This window comes from Lentinus tigrinus (genome assembly GCF_003813185.1).
Source record: "Lentinus tigrinus ALCF2SS1-7 unplaced genomic scaffold L226scaffold_47, whole genome shotgun sequence".
NCBI classification, from domain to species: Eukaryota; Fungi; Basidiomycota; class Agaricomycetes; order Polyporales; family Polyporaceae; genus Lentinus; species Lentinus tigrinus.
In genome coordinates, this window is record NW_027137956.1 from 44,900 (window position 1) to 67,727 (window position 22,828).

Here is a 22,828-nt window from a genome sequence, read left to right on the forward strand (position 1 = left end):
CCCTCACAGCCAAGATCATTTCGAAAGAGACGGCGGAGGTGCAACAACTGAGACAGCGCAGCGACCAGAGAACAAGTACCAAAACTCTTGTAACTGTCCTCGCCCCGTTGTGCACAGCAATGAGCACCCGACTGAGAGCAATGTAAAAAGAGTCAACATGTGTACCAGAGCAGAAGAGATCCTGTATAGGCTACAGCGGTTACTTTACATCCTGTGGTACATCGTCGCTATCGCTGCATGTGTCGCGTTCTTCTAACTGCACATCGCAAACGTGGTACGCGGCTGCGCACTGCGCGCCGCCACCTCACTCCTCGAGGAAGAAGTAGTTGCCAGAGGCTGCGATCCAAGGTCAACACCATCCACTTTACGGAACAGAACCGACACCAGACGGATGGACGTACCCTTCTGCTCGCGGTCCTTGACACTTTCCTTCTTGTTCACACGTGGACGGTAGTTGGTTGGATCGCGGCGGAAGGTGATCTCAAGTGACGCAAGGAACTTGTTCATGCCCGTCAAGAGAGATTGTGGGCTGGTATTAGCGGTCAGCGAGCTGCGTCAGAAGGTGCATGTCAGATGGGTGCTTACGGGGTGGCTGTGGCACGGACGGCTGGCTGGCCCTGGAAAACGATGACACGGTCGGCGAGGTATGTGGCCATGATGAAGTCGTGCTCGATGACGAATGCAGTCTTCTTAGCATGCAAGATGAATCTGCACATCATGGTCAATAGATGTAGCCGATGCGTCAGAGACATTCACATACCGCTTGATGACCTTGCTCGCGATGATACGCTGCTCGGAGTCGAGGAAACTGAGAGAGCGTCAGGCAACAAACACGCGCGATGACGAGAATTGTACTTACGAGCTGGGCTCGTCGATCAGATACACCTGAACGTTGGGCTTGCCCAAGGCGAGGACGATGGCGACACGCTGGAGTTCTCCTCCAGAGAGAGTCTTGACGTCCTGGTCCAGGATGGGTTCGAGGTTCATCGGCTTGATGACGTCCGTGTTGAATTGCGGATGCATGAAGGCCGCCTTGATGCGCTTGATAAGCAGCATCCGGACGGTACCAGGGAAGGACGGGGAAATGGTCTGGGGCTTGAGCGAGACGGAGAGTGTCTGTTTGTCCGTTTCCTCGTCCGGCATATCACCCGCAAGCAGCTTGACAAACGTCGTCTTGCCAGTACCGTTCTCGCCAAGCATGACAATAATCTCGGAGTCTGTGAATGAACCGCTCTCGACGGTAAGCTTGAAGTTGCCGAGGGTCTTCGTCATTGAAGGGTACGAGTAGTGCCGTGTCTTGTCGATGACAATTTCCTCAGCGGTCTCCACCATCTTGAACGTCAGCGACTCTTCACGGAATCGCAGGTTCTCTGTCGGGATGAAACCATCCAGGAAAATGTTGATACCTGAAACCAGTCAGGATGACCCTCCATTCATACGCCTAGCACACTCACCTTCCCGTACGGAATACGGCATAGTAACGACACCGTACATGGAGGGCTTGCCGTACAGACAGCAGACAAAATCGGAAAGGTAGTCAAGCACGGACAAGTCGTGCTCGACGGCGATGACATAGTTGTGTGGGGTGAGCAGCTCGCGGATGACCTCCGCAGCCCTTAGACGTTGCTTGATATCGAGGTAACTTGAGGGCTCATCGAACATGTAGACGTCGGCGCGCTGGATACATGACATCGCGATCGCGAATCGCTGCAGCTCTCCACCAGACAGTTGTACAACTTCGCGGGTGAGGACCTCGTTGAGCTCCAGGTCGTCGCACATCTTCTGCTTGTTGTCCCGTTCGAGCTTTCCGTCCAGCATTTGAGTAACGGTCATCGCACCCTTGATGGCGCGCGGTATGTGGTCGACATACTGCGGCTTGATGAGGGCTTTCAGGTTGTCCTCAAGCACCTTCGTGAAGTAGTTCTGCAACTCGGAACCGCGGAAGTACTTGAGGATCTCCTGCCAGTCTGGTGGGTCCTAGGAAATAATCAGTGTCCGCAATATACAAGATACATGACAAGCTGCAATTTCTGTGCAAGAAAGACCTAGGACTGATGGATGCAGGGAATAGATACAAGCACTCCAGCCTAGGCCAAACCACCAAATGATGCACCCAAAGCCCTTGTTGTATACGGGAGTCGCTTGCGAAGCACCGGACATGAAGGGCAGGACGTACATCGTAGCGGCCCAAATTGGGCTTGAGCTTCCCGGCGAGGATTTTGAGAGCGGTGCTCTTGCCGATACCGTTGGTTCCAACAAGACCGAGTACTTGGCCGGGACGTGGTGTCGGTAGGCGATGGAGCTTGAACGCGTTTGCGGTGTATCGGTGTGTGACTTCGGTATCGAGGTTGGTAGGAAGGTTGATAATAGCAATAGCTTCGAACGGGCACCTTGAGGACCTCGGGTCATCCGGAGGGGTCGCTAGGACGAAAAGAATGTACGCACTTCTTCACGCAGATACCACAACCAATGCACAGGAATTCTGAGATGAACGCGATCTTGTCGGTGGGCTTGACCTCAATACACAGCTTTCCTAGGAAACGGCCTCAGATATTGCGTCGAACCTGCAGTGGCCATCGTACCCATTTTCACGACGGGACATGACTACAATTCTGATCAGTACTTGCGGCGCTTCTGCAAGATCTGTGGGCATACCTTTTTGCATTCTTGTGCGCACCGCTTTGGCTTGCAGCGGTTCGAGTCTACGATGGCAATACGCGTGATCTTGTCGGCCATCGCGACGTTGGAGAGGAAAACGGGGAGAGGAAGGAACGGTGTGCAGAACAGAGAACGCGGTGTGCAAGGCTGCACGCCGGCGGCGGTACCGCGAAATTTGGAATCACGTGATATGCTACAATGAGACGACTCGGATTGGCTGGCGCCTCGGCGTGTTCACTGTTTCCTCTACTCAACGCACAACTCCAGCGGCTGAATTCTACGCATGGTTTACAGCCTGAAGAACAGCATTCATTCCCCAGAGCCAATGAATCACTTACCGTGCCACTCGTGTTCAGCCATGTCATCCCCTGGTCATCCCCTAGGCTCATTAAGTTCCCCCGGCCTCGAAGGAGAGTCGCTTACGCTACAGCATCGTGGCGTGCTCCGACCCATGCACTGCCAATTGGAAGGACAGTGCAGATGTTGCCGAAAGTACGAGTTGTGAAGAGTTCATTCTCTCACTCCTTGACCTCGACCCACATCAACGCCGTGACACTTCCCATCGAGGGCAGTCTGCGCCAGGGAACGGAAGGGGTGCGTTCTCCGTTCGGGATATGCTTAGCGCGATGACTTAAGGTTTGTACAGCTGCCCAATGCGCAACAGATCCTTATAAAAGCCACGGGTGGGTACGTCAGTTCGTACCACTCTTCAATGCCTGCCGTCAAGTCTGGAAAGATCCTCGTAACGGGGGTGAATGGCTTCATCGCCGGGTGGGTCGCGAAAGAGCTTCTCGAACAAGGGTTCTCCGTGCGAGGCACGGTTCGTTCTATCGAGAAGGGCGAACATATTCGCAAGGCGCTCGCTGCGTATGGCGATCGCCTGGAGTTTGCAGTCGTTCAAGACATCACTTTGGTGGGTGTCGTCCATTCACCTCGATTTTGACGTGCAGTCACTCTGACGCGTATGTGCTACAGCCAGGCGCTTTCGACGAAGCTGTCAAGGGTGTCGATGCAATCGCACATCTCGCGTCCCCAGTCAGCATCAGCGCGAAAGACCCAGACCAACTCATCCGCCCTGCCCTCGACGGCACGACGAGCATCCTGCACAGTGCAAGTGCTCCTGGGTCGTCCGTCAAACGCATCGTTCACATCTCCTCTCTCGCGGCAGTGGTCGACTCACGCCATCAGAAGCCTGTGATTCATACCGAAGCCGACTGGAACGAGTCGGATCCTGCGGAAGTGCGCGAGAAAGGCAAAGGGGCCACTCCGATCGTGATGTATCGGACCAGCAAGGTTCTAGCAGAGAAGGCTGCATGGGAGCTGTACAGAGAGGGTCGCGAGAAGAGTAGCATTGGTTGGGACCTGGTGACGCTCTGTCCCCCGTGGACGTTCGGGCCTACCCTTGGTGCAACGACCCCGGCGGATTTCACTACCGCGGTTGCGACATGGTTCTCTATCTGTATCAAAGAAGAAGAGAATCCGTTGCTATGGAGCCCAGGCGGGTGAGTATATTCAGTATTTTCCACCGTGAGTCGACTAGAATGACTTGCTCTACAGGAGCTGGACTGACGTGCGCGATTTCGCCGCTGCAACGGTCCTCACCTTGACGAAACCGGAGGCCGGCGGAGAGCGATTCATCATTTGTCGCGGTCCGTTTTACTGGAAGCAATGGGGTATGTTGTTCTGTGCCCCTTGGCCTCTCTGCCGCTGAGTAACCATCTCTCGACAGTTTCCATCGTTCGGCGACTCTTGGGGAAGCCCGAGTCGGAAGGTGACCAGACCTACCCCGACCACGAGGTCACATTCGATTCTCAGAAATCGCAGGACGTGCTGGGCGTACAGTATCGAGACATGGAGGAGACGGCTGCATTCATGATTGCGGACTTCAAAGCGAACGGCTGGTGCTAATTGCGGGTTACTTGGCGGGTCAGTTTCGGCAACGTGTTTGTTGTTCGAGTTGTCTGTAACTGTCATAAGCACTGATCTTCTTATCTCGCACTCACAAATGCATCATCATCACCAACAGGCCCCTGTTGGATCCTCCCACTTGGTTCATGAGATGCGATGGTACGGACAGATCCCCAGCACTTGAGTGAACGACTCTACGGCCTTTTGAAACTAGCTCAGCTTTTACTCAAGTTCCGATCTGCAAGCAACTTTTCACCTTCGAATCATACATCCATACGTTCGTCAATCATCCGCCTATAGTACACCGGTATCGCACGGTTTTATGCTAAACATTCATTACAGACTCTTCGTGAGAAATCTCTGGATCTGCTTTACCACGTCTTCCGGCCTCTCCTGCTGAACCCAATGCCCAGCACCATCGAGAAGGACGACGTCCTCTTCAGCCATCCTCGTGAACACCTCCGTGCGCATCTTATCCAGCGCGCCTGGATACTGGAAGACACCCCAGTCTTTCCTCCCCGACAGGTACATCGCCGGTACCTCGACCTTTCTCCCCGAGAACAAACTGAGCTCCTCCGCGGTCGACTCGCTGATCATCCCGCGGTACTTGTTCAGCCCGCCCTGGAAGCCCGTCCTGCCGTACTCGCTCACATACACCCCAAGCACGTCGTCCGGAAGCCACTTCGCCGACTTCGCCTGAACCTCTTCTGCGGATGGCGCCCCCTCTCGTACGACGTCAGCCATACTCGCATCGCGGGGCATCACATAGTAGTGCGGGAGCCGTGCAAGGCTCACGGGGTTCGGCGGAAGAGGAAGTGGTTGCGGATCGTTCGCCTCCCAGTCCGCGCTCTTCATGTGGAAGTACGAGCGCAGGAACGCGTGCAGGCCCTGCGGGGCCCCCATGATGTCTGCATTGGCCGTCGGCCCGGAGAAGTAGTGCGTGTAGTGCTTGCGTGGGGGATCGAGCTTGGCGAGCGCACCGTCAACGAACTGGTCGAGGACCCATGGAGGGGTGGGTTGTGCCGCTGGGGCGTCCGGCGCCGAGTCGGTCGCGAATGGTAGAGCAGGGGCTCCTGCGAAGGGCGCGCTCATCAAGATGACACTGCGGAAGAGGTCCGGCCGAGCGACGGCGCAATAGCCGGTCAGCGTCGACCCGAAGTCGTGTCCTATGAGGGATGCGACGGAGGTGTATCCGAGGGCGAATATGAGGGCGACAACGTCGTGGACAAGGTTGAGCATGCGGTATGGGTGGAGGTCGTCCTCGAACGCTACGGGACGGTTGCCACCTGGGGCTGCGGGGTTACGGGGCTTGGTGCGTCCGAAGCCACGCCCATCAGGCGCCACGACGTAGTATCCTTGACGGGCAAGGGGCACGAGGATGTTGCGCCATGAATATGAGAGCTCGGGAAAGCCATGGAGGAGGAGGATGAGTGGAGCGGTGCGTTGTCCTGCTTCAAGGATATGCACCTCGAGATCGCGCACTGCGAGAGTGCGAGATGTGATCCCATCTGAGAGACCAGTCCAAGACGGTTTGTCGGACATGACAGGGCGAGTCGTAGCGGTACTCGTGATTTTCCAGCGGGCTGTAGGCTGTTTATATGGGTGTCAGGGCGTGTGTATGTTCGATGGTAGGAAGGCTCTCACGATGGTGACAAACTTGCAAGCCTTGCGGCTGACTCAGGCTGGTTTCCCGGAGTCCGGCACTGGCAATATTCCCAGCTCCCTCGCAGGTAGCATTGAACAAGCCCATCAATGCCGCTCCCGATTGAACGGACAGAGCCCGGATATGTTGGGAGCCCCGGATATGCTGCCGAATCATCTCGCTTCGACTTGGACGTGCTTTATGCCATCCTCGGGCCCGGGGTAGTACAGACACTTGGTTTGCGCCATAGATCTTGAGTACTTGAGTTGCCAAAACGAGAGTTGTTGTAACTTGAAATGCAAGCAATGAGATCCACTGTAGTGTACGAGGTCGCAGGACCTAAGGCGTAGATACTTGCGTGATAATGAAACTACGTAGCAAAATCAATACAGCCTGGGTTGCATTAAGGGGGAATCGAACCCCCGGCGGGTCGATGGCAACGACCCAGGTTACCACTACCCCATTAATGCTTGGGGGGGGCTCAGCTCACTACACCATTGTATTCACGCACTATTCGGTTGAATCCGCTGAATATCGTACCCGCGTTGGATGGATCGCTACTTGCTGGATAAGGTCACCACTGGATGGATCGCTACTTGCTGGATAAGGTCACCACTGGATGGTGTAAGTACTATGTAGCGAAGTTCAGGCATACATAAGTGCCCGGGTCAGGTAAGCCACGGCATTAATATATGCCATCGGGATCACCTGTAAAAGATGATCTCGCAGCGATACGGTAAGTATATCATATTTGTGGTCGTGGGTCGCATGGGAAGTCCCGAAAGAGCGGTATGTAGTTCATACATTCAGTCTGTGGTTTAGTCAAACACTAGTACTGGGTGAAGGCGGTCGAGAAATAAGAGAGGCGCTCGCCATGTTGCCGCGCTTTTGCAAATGACCGTCAGTATCATCCTCCTTGGTAGACTTCAACCTTCCTATTGGCAACCCCCCGGGCTGATTGAGCACGTCGTGGACTACAACTGCGGTGTCTATGAACCAGGTATGTCAATTCATCATATTTGACTTGGACATCGCCATTGCACCGGTCAAGTTGAAGGTGTGCACTGGCGTCGCGCTCGTCGTGATGGCCGTAAACCTCCGTCATCTGTACTTTGGTCTGCACGTAGCATAGCACCTACAACACGCAGACTTGATCTTTCCATCCTGTGGCCGTACTTGCTCGTTCCCTGCAGCCCGATGTGAAACACCGGTGTGTGATCTTGCGCCGTACGCTCGAGCTCGTGATTGGCTGAACGATTCAATCCACTTCCACGCCTCAGACAAAAGGAGCTGCTTTGGAAAAAGGCCACGCCGAATCAAATCGAGCGGACGCATATGGTCACAGGCGTGGTATTCCCGCCGAACCCCGCCGTATTGTTTCAGCGCGAACAACGCTGCCATTGTTCCGCCCAAAGAATGATGCCACGAAGACGGAGTACAAAAGGGCAGCATGGTCCAGCCCTTCAGATCTCTAGCTTGCTCACCATCTCCCTTCAACGCACCGAGGCAGGATCCTCTTCACGACCCGTAGTCTACTGGCAACCTCCACTCTTTCAGTGTTCACTCTCGTACGAATCCCATCACGACCGCCGTCATGATCTTCAACAAGAACGTCGTCGCCACCGTGGCCCTCCTGCTCAGCGTGTCCCTCCAAGCGCATGCACACGCCGCGATCTCGCCCGCGCTTGGTGTCAAAGGCCAGCCCCAGCGGAGCGACGTGCAGCGCCCGTCCGACGCCAAGCCGTGTGGTAACATCAACATCGCGCAGAACATCGACTCCTCGAAGGCTATCCAGCTCAAGCCGGACAACACTTTCTCGACGACTATCCAGAACTTCAACGCGTACGTGGATTATCTTTCATCTATCATTGTCCCTATGCTGATGCGTGTGGTATAGTGGTTTCGATGGCTCCCTGCAGGTCGACAAGGTCGTCGTGGATGCCAGCGGTACCGGCAAGAAGTTCGTGGCCGCGCAGATGGTCAAGAATGGCGAGAAGGTCAGTGAAGCCCGCGCGCCATACTCGACTTGAGCTAATACCGCCATAACTCTCAATAGAACCCTCCAAAGATCGCCTCCGCCGCAATCTCTGTCAAGCTGCCCAGTGGTACGAAGTGCCAGGGCGGCAAAAACAAAGACCGCTGTGTCGTCTCCCTGAAGACCGCCGGCGGCTTCGGCAACTGCGTCGTCTTGCAGCAGGCCAAGGCCGCGAAGAGCACCAATGCACAAGCGAAGGCAAATGCTAGCGTGAGCGGAGCATCGACCGTTACCGCCGCTGCGAGCTCTTCGGTGCTCCCCAGCTCGGTCCCGGTTGCCTCGAGCGTGAACGCGACCTCTGTCGCTGTCAGCACCGTTGCAGCCGCTAACTCGACCGTCGTCGCCACTGCCTCTACTATTGATTCAAGCGCCGTGACAACCGCGTCGGCCGTGCCCTCCACCATCCTCCTCACCATCCCGGCGCAGGCGAGCTTGACCACCGTTTCCGCGTCAAGCGCGACTCAGGATTCAGTCGCATCGATCATTGCGTCCGACGCCAGCACTGGCATCAGTGCCGCTGCAACCACGACTCAGAACAGCATCGCCTCTCAGATCGCCGCTGCAGCGGCCAGTGCTGGAGCGAACGCCTCCACTGGTTTCGTAAGTGGCGTTTGTTGGTGATCTGTAAACTCGCGCTGACGAGAGCTGGTGTTGGACGGTCATGATGTAGGGTGTCCGCGCTGCTCGTCCCATGCGCCGCGCGGAACTCAAGAACCGCATGGATGCCGCGTGAGCGCCGTGATGAAGATGATGATCTCTCAGTAGAGAACGACGCTGCGAAGAAGTCGGAGGGTTGTCTTCGTGCCAGGAAGACTTATATGACGTGTACGAGTGCGTGCGTTGAATAGATATAACATTCCAGTCTTGGATTTGCAGATACATAACCTCGACCCTAACGTCGGTAAGAGGTATCAATAACTGCAAAGGGGAAAGTTCAAAGGGGAGCACAAGGTCATGTCAATACCGTCGGTCGTCCAAGAGATATCAGGTCCGGGTGATACGCATGCCACGGTCAACGCGGCCAACTCAACGTCATGCTGGCATCCCGTTCTGCATCTTGCTCCCACATCTGCCCGGCGCGCCTGTCTCAGTACTGTTGAGGGTACCGGCCCACATCGTACCGCTGCTGCACGGGCATCGCGAGAGCCTCGCTAGAGTCCCTTCCCAGGTGCGTCTTCTCGTAGTCGACGATGTCTTGCCCGAGCGGTGTGAACAGCCCTATGCCCACGAAGATGAGCACGACGGCGTACTCCGCGATGACGGACATGACGAGGTAAATGCCCCAATATGGGGAGGATGATGCGAATATGCCGAGGCCGTCAGTGCGCGGTGGGAGTGGAACTTGGTGTCCGTTTACGAACGTGACAGACGTGGGCGCGAAGGAGGAGAGGAGGCCGTAGAGGACGCGTACGAAGAGCAGGGGGAGGGCTGCGACGATGCCGAGTAGAAGCTACCAGGGGTGAGAATGCAGCAAGAAACGAGTCGGGGAGAAAGGAACTCACCCTCCGGCGATACTTCAGGATGGACTGGCGGTTCTTCCACAAGAAAATTGTGAGGGCAACGATGCAGACGTAGAGCGCGAGGAAGAGCAGTGCGCTCGCATGTCGCAAGGTGTCGGCGGTCCCCAGTCCGCTTTGCGACGTTGCCTTCGCACCCATAATCCCACCGAAGACGGCGAGGGCAAGGGCGCCTGCACCGACGAAGCCGAGGATTTTGAGGCCTTTCGGGAGCATGGGTATATTATCTAGGGTATGCTGTGCGCTGTACAGTGGTCAGGCCGGTCCGTAGTGGTCAGAGGCATTTGAAACGTACGTGGTACCCAGGAAGCCAAGCGTCGCTACGAGGAGAGGCGAGAGACCGGAAGACTCCATGATGTTGAAGATAACGCGGAGAGAAATGCTTGTCGGGTTTTCCTGTGATAGGATGTGCGTTACACCACCGACCAAGCGAACTGAAAACGAGTTGAGTGCACGACCGAGGGAGTAGGAGACTCTCGGACGTACTGATGGATAAGATGATCAGGAAGATCCATCCGGCCTTCTTCGTGAAGCCATTCCGGAGTGCAAGCAGGGCGGATATGACGAGGATGGGGAGATATAGGATGATCTCGACGATAGATATGATGCCACGAGCGTCGAGAGCCATTGTGTGTTACAGCGGTCGCGAGAGAAGGTCAACTTCTACGAAGGTTAGGACGACAGCGTACAGAGGGGATTGGCAGAGTTAAGACGCTGGATAACATGCTGGCTAGATATACCTCCTCGCCAGCCTGACTCGAGGTGAGGAATGTCCTTCTGCGGATAGCACGCGAATCCATGAACCAGGGCTAGAGGGGCTACCAACAGTCAACATCAGACCTGGAAATGTGAGCTTCATGCACGAATATTGAACACCTGGTGTCGTGGAGGAAGTAGTGGTATGTTGCTGTGCAACGTGACAGACAGCTGTCAACGGACGGTTATGAGTGATGTGCAGACAACATCCGGATTTCCATATATGGTGTCCGACCACGGACTCACCCAGCATATATTCTCCCCTGTCGAGAGCATGGGGAAGCATCCACGAGGGGCTGTCTGAACGCGCTTGGTTCACGGTGCTGCGTGCAGCGAGGATCGGTGCAATTAGGCCCGGGTCACTGAGGATACAATACAGTGACCCTACATGTCAGTAGGTCGCATATGTATTTTCGAGAAGGCACGTCGCACACACCGTGGCAGCGCTTTCGATAAGGCTTGCATGTTGGCGGCCACTGACGTCTGAGATCTTGTGAGTAGAACGTATCCTGAACTTGAAGCTTTGAAGTCGGATATGCATGCATTCCTGACAGCGACCTTGTGATTGCCGTGTCAAATCGAGTTGGAGCAGTATCTAAAACCAATTTATGATCAGTTCACGCAGCTATCGGACTTTGCAGAAGGGGGGCCAGTGTGGAACTAAAGAAGGCGGCAATCTGACCTTCAAGGTTGCGCCCGTAGTAAACCTCTGCACCCAGCCCGGACCGACTTCCGCTCGGCCCGGGCGCTTCATAGGTGAGCGTCTACATAGCCGCTGTTCTGAAAAGTTCGCCGAGCACTTGTCAGTGGAAGTTGGACCAGCACTCGACAACTGAGTACTGAGTACTGAAATTTGAAACTTGACACATCCTAGCCATGACCATAGGGCATCTATAATCGGGCTCGATACCTACCAGAGCATCAATGTTCCCGCACAACATCGCGTCCGAGCGACCAAAAGTTCAACACAATACGTCACCGGTCTGAGCTTATCACCGCCATGACGACCGGAGGTAGTGGCATGTACTAAGCCATCTGGCCTGTATTCTCGGTGCGTACTTGTTTCACGCTAACGATCTTAGTGAAGCAAGGCAGAAGCGGATGATCAAATTTGAACGCGCCTGCCTGCAGAGACACGCCCAAACCATACCCCACGCGCCTCGACCGTACGTGGCAATGCTGCACTCCCGCCGCCGTTGGCACTTTGGAGGCCTGCCCCTTTGCCCATCCCGTCAGTGGTCACTGTGCTTAGTGTCAGTTGGGACAGAGCCGGAAGCACTGCCGCCGCCTGCATTGACAGATGCGCTCTCAAGCACTGCCTCAAACGTACTCCGGGTCACTCGGAAACGCGATCTAGTCGGACAAGCGGCAAATAGCAATGCAGAATCTATGATCTTGGACGTGGCGGAAGAGCGCTGTGCATACCACGAACGCGTTCCTAGCGACGGATGTCAAACTTTACAAAGTCGCAGAATTTGTCACCGCGCCTACTGCTAGGCATCCCACCACGCAGTGTGCGACAGGCCACTCCCTCTCCACCCCACACATCCCTCTCGCTGCTTCCACCCAACTGGGCTATCTTTGAACGTCTTATCCGCGACATGATATCGCTAGTCGCCGCATTCGCAGCTCTGGTAGTCCAAAGTTCGCTCGTGGGGTCCCAGAACACGACCGCAATTTGCGAGCCTGGTTTCGAATGGGTATGCAGATCACTACTGTTGAGCCCGGCCGAAGATCCTGAATCGCCAACAGATGTTCAACTCAATGGGACAGAGCCCGTGCCTCGTCACCGCTTGGCTATGGTCACCTTGTTATGCACTTAGCCGTGAGTCCGATTCCGTGTGTAGTGACGATCCCCGCACTCAAGCAGCTATTCAGAGGATATCGTTTCGAAGTTGGACTCGGGTTTCGTATATCAGGGCCCAGTCAGCCCTAGCAGCTCCAACAAGTGTCTCTGCAACACCGTAACGTACTCGACCCTGGCTGCCTGCGCTGTATGTCAAGGACGGGGACTGGCTATCTACTCGTACGTCCGATTCTGCTGTGCAATCAATGCTCTTCCTCAACGAGCGGCAGATGGCCACAGTATCAAGCAAACTGCAGTGTCGGGGTGGCTCAGGATGCGTGCGTTTCCGAATCCCTCACTTCGTGCGACTGCCTCATTCTCTTCCAGGTATCCGTTCTCAATTCCGGGGGGAACCGCCGTGCCTGCATGGGCCTACCTGGATGTTGTGGTAAGTCGTTCATAAGAACGTCCCTCATTGAAGTGACTCAGGTCCGCGATCAGAAAAATGGTACCTTCAACGTCGACGCAGCTGAAGCGCTTGCGAGTACAGGTGAGCATCTCGGCGGCTTCTGTCATGTCAGTGCTGAATGCTGAAACACGACGGTCCGCGTACCTAGACCCTCCCGAGAGCACAGCTCCTGTGCTCAGTAGCACGTCCACATCGGCTACGCCGACGAGTTCAAGCAGTGTCACTGCCTCAGGCTCGCCTCCTTCAGAGTCCAGCTCGACTTCTTCGAGCGAGCATACGTCTCCAGCATCTCCACCGCCGTCCACTTCGAGCCATTCGAACGTTGGTGCCATCGTAGGCGGCGTGATCGGTGGCATCGGAGGCGCGCTCATCATCGGTGCCGCGATCTTCTTTGGGCTCCGTCATAGGAACAAGACACATGCGCCACCCAGCCACTTCGATAGAACCCCAGCAATGGCAGAGGCCGCTCCGTTCGTCGTCACCGATCCTTTCATGACCCCCCGTACTCCTGGAGCCATGCCGGAAGCCGCACCTGTCCTATACGTGAGTGACGCGACCTTGCTTGATGGTCGACTGCGATGTTGACACCACGTTGCTTCGGTGCAGGATCCTAACGACCCCAGCACCTTCCCGTCGCAAGAGCCTTACGGGGTCTCGACTGTTGACTCCAACAGTCTGCAAGCACCCGGCTCCCACGCGACTTACAGCCACACTGGAAGCGTCAACATGACCGTAGCGTCAAACCCGACGTTCACAGGGAAACCGGAACTGTAGCTCGACGCCCGTACTGGCGTCTTGAGGCTGCGAGTGGCGGTTGTATGAGTGCTTCTCTTTCTATAATGTGTAACATTCTTTTTCAGACCGGATGACATTATGTATCTTACAGCTTGGTCTCGTTTGTGCCAGAAATTGCATTGAACGGGCGGCTCGTGCTTCCCTCCAGAAATCCCAGCCTCGCTTCGTGAAGGTGATAGTCGCCGTGACCTTGTCCGGTGCCGCCTGCACTTCACTTCTAGCGCCTTCGTCCGCGCTACAACAGTATGCGCATAACACAGGTGCGTCCGTGGACACTCGGCAAATTAACTGCCTGGCGCCTTCCATGTCATGGTGTACAACGTTCACGCAGGCACGGAGTCCTGTCTCCGACATTGCTGGCTGCTGCTTCTAAACTGACATGTATAAAGAACAGGTCCAACTAGTACTCTTGCTATCGTTACATTCTCCCCCCGCAACACCCATCATGCCTGCATTCTCGTCCTCCGGCTCTCCGAGCGGCGCAGACACGAAGGCTATCCTGATTGGGGTATTCGTCGGCCTAGGCGCTATCCTGGTCATCATCGCCCTCATCACAATTGCAATACGTAGACGGCGGCGTGATAGCGAATCGGACAGACTCCCTGGTCCGTCCGGATCCTCCCATCCAGGTCGAAGTCATCCTGCTGTCCAGGACACCACTGAACAGGTAGAGTTAATCCTCGTTCAACTCTCTTGCGGCGTACATAGCTGAACGAAACTTTCGAAATAGAAGCACCATACTGTGCCTCAAGTTAACGTGGCCACGGTCACAAACGTAGCGGCGGTGAACGCGAGCTTGGCGGCATCACAACATGCGCTTGTGAGCGATGCTAAAGCCTAGCCGCAATGTGGGCAAACATAGCGATGCCAGGACTCGATTTCGCTCGGTGGTGGGCCTTATGTGTTCCAATCGATACATGAAGGCGCTCCGTATTCATATCGTTGAATTCCACAGATTTCTGAGAATCTCTGCGGCCCTTTCATCCAATGACGAGTAGCGCGATTGTTAGCCGGGAGAATGACTTCCATCTTAATCATATACCACGAACGTATGTTGCAGATACCTCTAGTTACGATAGTCAGGAAAATGCGTCAACTTTCTGCGTTTCCAGCATCTGTTTCACTACGGCGCAAGATATGCCGACTGTCGAGGCTGCGGGACTGCGGCCGCTTGACCTGTTGTAATTGACGTATCATGTTTGGTGCCATTAGTGGTACGGCAGCCTCCCATTTCCAGGTTTCAGTCTCCTGCAGTCCAGGTCTCTCGGGGCATCTCATTCTGTGGATAAGGTTCATACCAGTGTGTACATGCACAGGCCACGCTTGGGATTTTAGGCATAAAGCACAGGCTACTCCGCTCCCTGGTGGTACTTTCTTACTTACTTACTTACACATCCCACGAGCGCCTTAGCATGTCTTCAAGGTCCTTCACGATGACCCCCTCGAGCTCAAACTCTCCGGAGAGCACCAATACCCCGGCGATCCTGATTGGGGTGTTCGTAGCTGTGGCCGTTGTGTTCCTCCTTGCCGTCGTCGTGATTGCAGCAAGGAACAGAATGCGTAGTCCTTACGAACGTCACGCAACCAGGTCTGTGGGACCCTTTTGCGGACATCGAACTTGGCAGTAAGTCTGCTTGATAAGTATTCCTAGACATGCAGAACTTGATGAAATATTTGGACTACCCAGCGGCCATATGATGCGGCGGCGGGCACTGCTGGAAGTCGTCTGGCGATGACAACCATGGCCGCGGGGCCGGACATGCATGCAAACACAGCAGCGTCACCGCCCTCTCAGTATCCCGCTTCCCCCCCACCGCCGAACGCGTATTCCGATCCTCCACCGCCCAGCTATGCCGGTCCAGTGACTGGGTGACCGTGGTAGTACACTGGTGACGGCGAGCAGCCTTCGGAGCTCGAGCTCGACCCGAGCAACACCATAGGGTCATTCCCGTCTGAGTACTTAGAGACTTTATTCACGACTCACAATGCGCAACCACGTGAATCAATGGGACATTCGCATCAGAAGAAGGTATGTTCCTGGCACCGACACGTCCAGGTCGGTTCCGCAGCACAGCCATCGACTGGAGCGTTCCTGGCCACAGTAACAAGCTCCCTGCTCAAGTGCCACAGATAATAGATTGAAGACATGGTGTATCTGGATCCGATTTCCGCGCCTTCCATCGCCGGTATGCCTGGGGCTTATATGACGGCAAGTTAGACCATTGAGCTGTCCCCGCCCCGTTTCGCCCTCCCCTACGATGTCGTCCTCTACGTCCTCTTTCTCGGACAGCTCTGCCAGCACCACCAGCATTTTCGTGGGGGTATTCGTCGCTTTGGCTGTTCTCATCGTCATTGCCGCCATCATCGGGCTCGTGAAGCGCAGCACGAGTGCTAGAGAGGGAGGACTCCCTGGGCCATCTGGTCCCGCCCCTCGACACAATTCTAGAAACGTAAGACTTCTTGATATTCTCTGCATGTCTAGCCTCTCAAAGGATCTCCCATGACCAGGCGCACAATAATGCGGGCAATTTCACTATGATGAACATGGCGATGGCAATGAATACCAGTATAGCGGCGCCACAACCCCCTCCCGCTCCTCCGCCCGCTTATTGCCCCTAGCAAGATCTGGATGTAATGAGGCCGAATCGGCCTACGCATAGCTTGTAAGTGTATGTTTCCCTCAAGGCTTGATCATGCACCGAGCTCATGTCGCAGAACACCAGCACTAATATCACGAGTTCTCGGATGCCATTCGGCGCTCACACGCGGTGACAAGTGCGGAGGCAACCTCGAGGGAGGCTGTGTTTATCTGTATGTGCGCCCCGCCCGAGTACCCGTGTGAAAGGCGTCGGAGCACGATAGCACGGACAAGTTACGCCTACGTGGGAGATATGCTGGACGGTATACTCGAGGCAGCACAGGGCGAAAGAGCAGCAGGTTGACTTATTGGCTGTGCCCCTCATGCGGCTTAACACAGACTGTTGGGTTGGAATAACATTGACTGTCGTGCCGACAGTATCGACGTTCTGACAATCCTTCGCATGATGCACAGCAATCCATGAGTATATATGCACGCGAACAAGCGAAATTCCTCGCGGATGCACCTGCCGTCCACCATCATCTCATGGTCGTCTACATCAACCCAAGGGAGAAGTACAACCCTCTCATTGACGTCGTAGTAGGGGTCTTCGCCCTCGCCTTCATCATAGCGATAGCGATACTCGTGGGCCGACATCGCAGGAAGAAACTCGTCAAACCCGACAAACTCCCTTCATACAACTCCTAAAATGACCTGCAGGTACAACCGCGCTGTGTGTATGCGTGGGGGATGATGTGCTGACAGAGTCACTCTGAACCTGCAAAACATCCCGCATTACCGGCTGCGAACGCAGCTGCTACTGTAGATGCCTCGCAGCCAGCCATGCTATCCGCTCCTCCGCCTGCATACCCACGAGATTAACGCCAGGAAGGGAGTACGTACCTTATCGATACCACAAGACCTCATCTCAGCCTCGCATAGGCATTGTACTGGATTCCACGTCTTCCAACGGAAGTTAGTCGTTGTCGTGCTAGTGCCAGGGCTCAAGCTGCAAAATTCCGGCATGAGCAATATACCACGACCACCACGTTTTCACGATACCCAATGCCGATATAATCATCTCATCTTCTTGACGTATGCGTCGACACTGCGTGATATCCACTTCGGCGTGACAACGGTCAGGGCTAGCATACAATGAGTTGGGCGAAGAGCACTCGTAGTATGCATGCGCTATGGCACCGATCGCGGAGTGGTTCTGATGACTCCCCGGATACGGGATGGCCGTTCTGGACGCGTAGTATTTTAGTTAGCGTCTATCTCCATGAACCATGTGAACCGCACCCTCAGGCTCGTCTCAGAGCCGCATCTATTGATGTTGCTAGCTGCTGCAAGACTTCTGCGACTCCTTCCACCGTCGGTCGATACTCCGCAATCGCCTGCAGAACGACAGGGAGCGAGGCCAGGAGGGCACCATCGAGGTAGTCCGAGGTACGTATGAGCGGTGTTCCGGATGCTTGTCTTCGCCGCAGGACAGCGCAGAACTGTTTGAGGGTATCTCTGCACCGTTGCCGGGCCGCTTGTACGCGCTCGGAGGGCTCGGAGCCTTCGGACTCGGAGAGCGAGTATGCGCAGGTCGTCAATCGTACACAGTGCACAATCGTCTCCACGGCATAGATGTAGGCGTGCGGCGCGCAGTCCGAGTGCTCATATTCGTGCATGATGCGATCCGAGACTGACATGACTGGCGGATAGAAAGGGATCAGTACCACTACCACTACGTGTTCAATTTCGGAAGCCATGCTCACCATTTTTCAGGACTTCTTCAGAGAACATGTTTGGATCTTCGGCGTATCGCAGGTCTAGGATGACCCAATTGAGTGCATCTGAAGCCAGCTCGTTGTCGTGCACGCTTACGGCGAGCGCAGACAACGTCCCGAGGTAGATCTCGCAATCGGAGCGTACGCGGGGCATGTATCGCAGTCGAGAGAGCAGCGATCGTACGTCTCGAACCCACACCTTGTCCCGGTGCTTCGGGTCCCCGGATGCCATGAACTGCAAGGCCTGAAGGGGGAGCTGCTGGAATATGTCCCCGATGCGACGAGCGGACACCGACATGTTGCCGTTGCCCCAGTGCCTCTCCAACACGGACCATATGCGGTTGATGTAGTGCGTCACCTCCTCACGACCAAAAGCTGGGAAGAATGAGCAGCCACGCCTGAGGTGGCTGGTGGCGAATGTCGTCGTGTAAGCCATGACGGCGACGTCGCGGTCGAGCTCGCGGGAGGTGCGTGGGGCTGAGATTGCCAACTGCTCTCGCCCGCGCCATGTAGGCATCTCTGGGAAGCGGTCCCAAATCAACCAATCGAGAGATTCTTCGAGTGCCGCGATGAGTTGGAAGGTATTGGTGTTAGGAGCGGTGGGATCGATCTCACGCCGGGGCATGGGCGACTGTTTAAACGAGGTCGAGGGCACGAGGAGGTTCAAGACAAATGACCGGGCGGGGTTGTACACGGCACGTATAAACTCGTATATAACGAGCGCTTGCGGGGAGCGATAGGCGCAGTCCCAGTGGAAAGCGGGGAGTAGGGTGACCATGACAGAGAAGACGACGAGGACGCCGACGAGAGATGATGTGACTGCCGCTACCGTGCTGTGAAGGGTCCACAGGAGTATTATAAGTCCGGCGAGGAAGAGAATGAGGGCTGTCTGGAGCAGAATCGGGATTATGACGACGACCATCCCGACACGCCACTTCAGGAGACCGTTCAAGCGGTATTGACGCAGACGCGCGCTCTCCCGCGACGTCCCCGAGAGCCCCGTTCCCAGTCCGTGGAGCCATTGCTTGACCATGAGTGCCAAGGATGCAGACGCGAGACTGCACACTAGGCTGGAGAACCATAACGTGTTGATCCAGACGGCCGATGCTGGAGCTTGGAACGGTAGCTGGTCCTCGTCGATCCTTCGAGCTGGCTGGGTAGAATTGACGAAAGATTGACCGACTGTAAAGCTATTCAATTGAGCGGAGATCTGCTGAAGCACGGCAAAGGTTGGGTCCGTCGGTGCCGGTTGGAGTAGCTGATACGACTGCACGTTGAACGCAGTCAACACGGCTGAGAACAGACCGGCCTGTAGGATGCGTCAGTACTTCAGTGTCAGAAAGACATGCGCAGAAGAAACTTGCATAGACCAGGAGGGTATCCATCTCCTCCTTCCAGCCGTCGATGAGTTCATCATGGTATGTTTTGACGGCTTCCGCGGCATCTGACCAGTACTTCGCTGTGATGTCGAAATCCTCGGTGACTTCGTTCGTTTGAGATTGGTGTTGTCGATGACCAGTCGAGTTGCCGTCTGTCATATCGTTTGTTCAGGTATGATGATTGAAGATAACAAGGGGTATTGCCGTAGTTGACAAACCTTTAATGCCGTTCTCACTACGACAAACGGGAGGCGATGCAAAGCGGCTGCGAGAGGCAATGCAGCACGGCGTGAGAAAGTGATTTAGTAACGTCACGCTGGACTAACGCGTTTGTGACAGTACGCGACGCGACGCGTTTGTTTGCCTAGCCAGATATAGTAAGCGCGCCCGCGCCCGACGCGTCGTCGACTCTCTCCACCACCACCGCCGCTGTCACCAAGCTCCCCCGCCTCCCTTCTCCCCCTCCTTTCTACCAAGGCTCTTATTTAATGCTGCATGCCTCTTGTACTGAACTCAGCGACGCGTGAAGATGGGAATTTCTGGCCTCTTACCCCTCCTGAAGGACATCCAGAACAGCAAACACCTCTCCGAGTTTCGTGGACAGACCCTCGCCGTCGATGGATATGTGTGGTTACATCGGGGAACATATGGTTGCGCTGCAGAGGTAGCTACAGGCAAGCCGACATCTAAGTGAGTGCTCCGCTCCTGTCTTTTTCCATGTCGTCTGGACGTGTCAGTGTCCGTCTGCATCCTATGCACGAGTGGATAATATCAATTGAAGATGAGTGCTGTGCATGGCGGAAGAAGAGCTATGTGTGGTGAATGCCATTGTTGACCTGGAGGCATCCGCCGGCGCCAAAGCGTATAACGTGGAATATTGGCTTGCCGTTTGCCTGTCATTCGCGCCATGGATGCCCCTCCATGATTCGTAGTTACGAGATATCCGTTCCCCTAGCGCTGTCTGTGCACGTATTCATCATACGTATGCCGGCAGTGCAAGTGGGTATGGAAAGCGTGCTACCTGTACGGAGAGGATAGAAGACGTAATCCCTATCCCAGGACCCGTGGGGTCTTCCTATGCTCCGTGTCTCCCGCTTCAAGGGAAGCTGTTTGAAGCTTAGCAAGGAGCGATTATGAGGTCCTGTTAAAGGGCTTGCGCATTACTGTGCACCTTGTTCTGAACGTTCACGGTTGCAACCGGAACTCAGAGACAGAGGGGCGTTCATCCCAGATGGTCAACTTCACCTCCGTTACTTCTGTGATGATGGTTGCATCCTTGCTCCTATGCATTGGGGGCGTAAGTCATGTCGTTTCATTCGTTGCGCCCTTTTTGGTAACCACCTCGAGTAGAAGCGCCCGAGACGCCCGCTATGTTCTAGCCATTGGGCGCATGTTCCCCATGGCATCCATCCATGTTGGAACTTCTACCTGCGTGATATGTCATGGTCTTTCCACGCATGTCTCAAATTTGTTGGAGCGAGTCTTCTCTTGAGCCTGGACAGACGAACTGCAGTTTTCTTCTAGTTCGGCATTCTCCGCGGTCCCGGACATCCGTAGGCAGTGACGACCGCCAGGTCGGTCCGGTTGTACAGTCCAAACCTTTCTCCTCAGTCCGCTAAATTTGCCTACTCTCTTTTTCAATCAAGTTCTATCCTGCTGTTAGCTTCGTCGAATTTCCAGACGCGTGATTTCGCATCCGGTTCCGGTTTAGTTGTAGGGGCGGTGGCGATCTCCCATTGTGGTTTTGGCAATAAGACCCCCGCCGCTCCTTCCGCTCAGGAACTCGGCTGCCGTACCTACTTGACTTATCTGGCAGTCCAGCTCGGGCTCACAGAACCTTGTCTAACGCAGGATGACGTGACAACCTCCCATCATGGATACGTAAACATTTGCAGTCGAACTGTGCTCTATTACATGCGTGAGGAAACCGTCATCGTTGCAGGCCTAGTGACGACGCCCAGACGTAATTGTCTGGGCTACTATACTCGGTCGAACCGCGGATAAACCGACCGCTCGGCCTGTGTCTCGTTCATGTTTGCGATCATTTGCGCGGTCAGGAGCATCTCTGACAAGGTTTCGCAATTTCCAGATACGTTGAGTACGCAATGCATCGAGTGCGGCTTCTCCGCCATTATGGCATTCAACCATACCTCGTTTTCGACGGCGGACCGCTTCCCGCCAAGCAAGGAACAGAAGACGGCCGCAAGCAACGCCGTGAGGAGAACTTGTCGCGTGCAAACACATTAGCAGCACAAGGAAAGCACAGTCAGGCTCGCGAGTTCTATGTCAAATGTGTCGATGTCACGCCGCAAATGGCATATCAGCTCATCAAGGTGAGAACGCTTCTCAGCTGGAAGATTGGCTAGCCTGTTTCGTGCAGAGCACTCATATCTCTTCGTGCGTCTGCTCTGTATGTTCTGTGACAGGCTCTGCGTGCAGAGGGCGTGCCGTACGTCGTTGCGCCGTATGAAGCCGACGCGCAGCTGGCGTACCTAGAGCGGGTCGGTGTCGTGGATGGCATCATCACCGAGGACTCGGACCTGCTGGTGTTCGGGTGCAAGAAGGTCCTCTTCAAGCTCGACACGACCACGAGCAAAGTGACGTGCATCTCCCGTGAAGATTTTGCAGCCGTAGCGTCGACGTCGACGGGCGGCCTGTCGCTGCGAGGATGGACCGATGCCCAGTTCCGCACGATGGCGATCCTGAGCGGATGCGATTACCTCCCGAGCATCCCCGGCATAGGCCTCAAGACAGCGTGGACTCTACTCCGGAAGCACAAGACGGTGGAAAACATGCTGAGCGCGCTGCGCCTCGAGGGGAAGAAGAAGGTCCCTACGGGGTATCTGGACGCATTCCGGCTGGCGGAAAAGGTGTTCCTCCACCAACGCGTGTATGACCCTGCGCAGGAGGAGCTCATCCATCTGACACCTCTTCCCGAGGACGAGGCCTGGGACGCAGAGAAGGAGGCGTACATCGGAGCGTGAGTGTCGTGCGTGGAGGGCGCGTGTCGTGCTGTGGTCGCGTCGCGTTGCGTTTGCGTTGCGTATCTTTTCTTTCCAGTATGTGGCTGCAACTGACTCCGACGCTTGTGGATTTGCGCTGCGCTCGCCCGTTTAGGTATATCGAGCCATCGCTCGCGAAGCAGGTCGCAGAGGGCAATGCGTGTCCCATCAGCCTCCTGCCCATGGAAGACATCAACCCGGGGTTCGTCCCCCGTGCTCTGAAGACCATTCCGATGAACTTTGCGTCGACGTCGGTGGCCCGGCCAGATAAGGGCAAAGGCAAGGCTAAGGAGCTCCCCTCGGAGAAACCCAGCAATGCTGGCCTGATGAAGTTCTTCTGTAAGTCCGCACTCCGCTTCCTTCGCAGGCATGGCCATGCCGCTCACCCGCTTGTTCCCCTTCGTGCTTCCTGCTTCTTGGGATTACGTGTTGCGAAACTGCCACCGTAGCCCCACGGATGGTGCAAGGGCGAGAAGCGCCTGCCACGACCGAAGCCCCGTCAGCGGCGGGCCCTGGGCGGCCCGC

The 22,828-nt window shown here is 55.4% G+C and overlaps 10 protein-coding genes and 1 non-coding gene across 11 annotated transcripts; 6 read left to right on the forward strand and 5 right to left on the reverse strand.

Moving 5' to 3' along the window:
• Positions 1 to 304: 304 nt before the first annotated feature.
• L226DRAFT_471806 (P-loop containing nucleoside triphosphate hydrolase protein) lies at positions 305 to 2,284 on the reverse strand (the record flags this gene model as incomplete). Its single annotated transcript, XM_067676414.1, has 7 exons — positions 305 to 336; positions 402 to 529; positions 586 to 708; positions 761 to 808; positions 860 to 1,406; positions 1,455 to 1,977; positions 2,177 to 2,284. Coding segments are annotated over 7 exons (1,509 nt in total), but the record flags the coding sequence as incomplete, so codon positions are not given.
• Positions 2,285 to 3,370: 1,086 nt separating this feature from the next.
• Positions 3,371 to 4,566, forward strand: L226DRAFT_575584 (NAD dependent epimerase/dehydratase; the record flags this gene model as incomplete). Its single annotated transcript, XM_067685219.1, has 4 exons — positions 3,371 to 3,571; positions 3,634 to 4,160; positions 4,216 to 4,331; positions 4,388 to 4,566. 4 exons carry the CDS (start codon positions 3,371 to 3,373, stop codon positions 4,564 to 4,566), a joined length of 1,023 nt encoding a protein of 340 aa, XP_067529991.1.
• Positions 4,567 to 4,803: 237 nt separating this feature from the next.
• On the reverse strand, positions 4,804 to 6,183 carry L226DRAFT_539781 (alpha/beta-hydrolase). Its single transcript, XM_067681735.1, has one exon. The coding sequence runs from the start codon at positions 6,106 to 6,108 to the stop codon at positions 4,903 to 4,905; it is 1,206 nt and encodes a 401-aa protein (XP_067529992.1). The 5' UTR covers positions 6,109 to 6,183; the 3' UTR covers positions 4,804 to 4,902.
• A 424-nt stretch (positions 6,184 to 6,607) lies between these two features.
• Positions 6,608 to 6,678, reverse strand: L226DRAFT_t258. The gene has a single exon. It is a non-coding gene; the product is annotated as a tRNA-Gly (tRNA).
• A 1,157-nt stretch (positions 6,679 to 7,835) lies between these two features.
• Positions 7,836 to 8,417, forward strand: L226DRAFT_442988 (uncharacterized protein; the record flags this gene model as incomplete). Its single annotated transcript, XM_067674837.1, has 3 exons — positions 7,836 to 8,050; positions 8,106 to 8,205; positions 8,265 to 8,417. Coding segments are annotated over 3 exons (468 nt in total), but the record flags the coding sequence as incomplete, so codon positions are not given.
• A 490-nt stretch (positions 8,418 to 8,907) lies between these two features.
• L226DRAFT_273894 (uncharacterized protein) lies at positions 8,908 to 10,559 on the reverse strand. Its single transcript, XM_067673499.1, has 4 exons — positions 10,247 to 10,559; positions 10,056 to 10,194; positions 9,746 to 10,004; positions 8,908 to 9,693 (listed from the first exon to the last, which is right to left on the reverse strand). The coding sequence occupies exons 1-4, from the start codon at positions 10,386 to 10,388 to the stop codon at positions 9,331 to 9,333; spliced, it is 903 nt and encodes a 300-aa protein (XP_067529994.1). The 5' UTR covers positions 10,389 to 10,559; the 3' UTR covers positions 8,908 to 9,330.
• Positions 10,560 to 11,964: 1,405 nt separating this feature from the next.
• L226DRAFT_575588 (uncharacterized protein) lies at positions 11,965 to 13,545 on the forward strand (the record flags this gene model as incomplete). Its single annotated transcript, XM_067685220.1, has 8 exons — positions 11,965 to 12,216; positions 12,269 to 12,341; positions 12,395 to 12,542; positions 12,593 to 12,640; positions 12,690 to 12,750; positions 12,804 to 12,852; positions 12,920 to 13,314; positions 13,378 to 13,545. The coding sequence occupies 8 exons, from the start codon at positions 11,965 to 11,967 to the stop codon at positions 13,543 to 13,545; spliced, it is 1,194 nt and encodes a 397-aa protein (XP_067529995.1).
• Positions 13,546 to 13,711: 166 nt separating this feature from the next.
• On the forward strand, positions 13,712 to 14,646 carry L226DRAFT_273915 (uncharacterized protein). The gene is made up of 4 exons (XM_067673500.1): positions 13,712 to 13,826; positions 13,961 to 14,233; positions 14,297 to 14,456; positions 14,522 to 14,646. Exons 1-3 carry the CDS (start codon positions 13,812 to 13,814, stop codon positions 14,405 to 14,407), a joined length of 399 nt encoding a protein of 132 aa, XP_067529996.1. The 5' UTR covers positions 13,712 to 13,811; the 3' UTR covers positions 14,408 to 14,456; positions 14,522 to 14,646.
• Positions 14,647 to 15,809: 1,163 nt separating this feature from the next.
• On the forward strand, positions 15,810 to 16,649 carry L226DRAFT_539786 (uncharacterized protein). Its single transcript, XM_067681736.1, has 3 exons — positions 15,810 to 16,016; positions 16,075 to 16,229; positions 16,282 to 16,649. Exons 1-2 carry the CDS (start codon positions 15,825 to 15,827, stop codon positions 16,183 to 16,185), a joined length of 303 nt encoding a protein of 100 aa, XP_067529997.1. The 5' UTR covers positions 15,810 to 15,824; the 3' UTR covers positions 16,186 to 16,229; positions 16,282 to 16,649.
• A 1,994-nt stretch (positions 16,650 to 18,643) lies between these two features.
• L226DRAFT_471756 (uncharacterized protein) lies at positions 18,644 to 19,460 on the reverse strand (the record flags this gene model as incomplete). Its single annotated transcript, XM_067676412.1, has 2 exons — positions 18,644 to 19,215; positions 19,268 to 19,460. Coding segments are annotated over 2 exons (765 nt in total), but the record flags the coding sequence as incomplete, so codon positions are not given.
• Positions 19,461 to 19,830: 370 nt separating this feature from the next.
• Positions 19,831 to 22,451, forward strand: L226DRAFT_596593 (PIN domain-like protein; the record flags this gene model as incomplete). Its single annotated transcript, XM_067685644.1, has 3 exons — positions 19,831 to 19,991; positions 21,391 to 21,634; positions 21,728 to 22,451. The coding sequence occupies 3 exons, from the start codon at positions 19,831 to 19,833 to the stop codon at positions 22,283 to 22,285; spliced, it is 963 nt and encodes a 320-aa protein (XP_067529999.1). The 3' UTR covers positions 22,286 to 22,451.
• Positions 22,452 to 22,828: the final 377 nt, after the last annotated feature.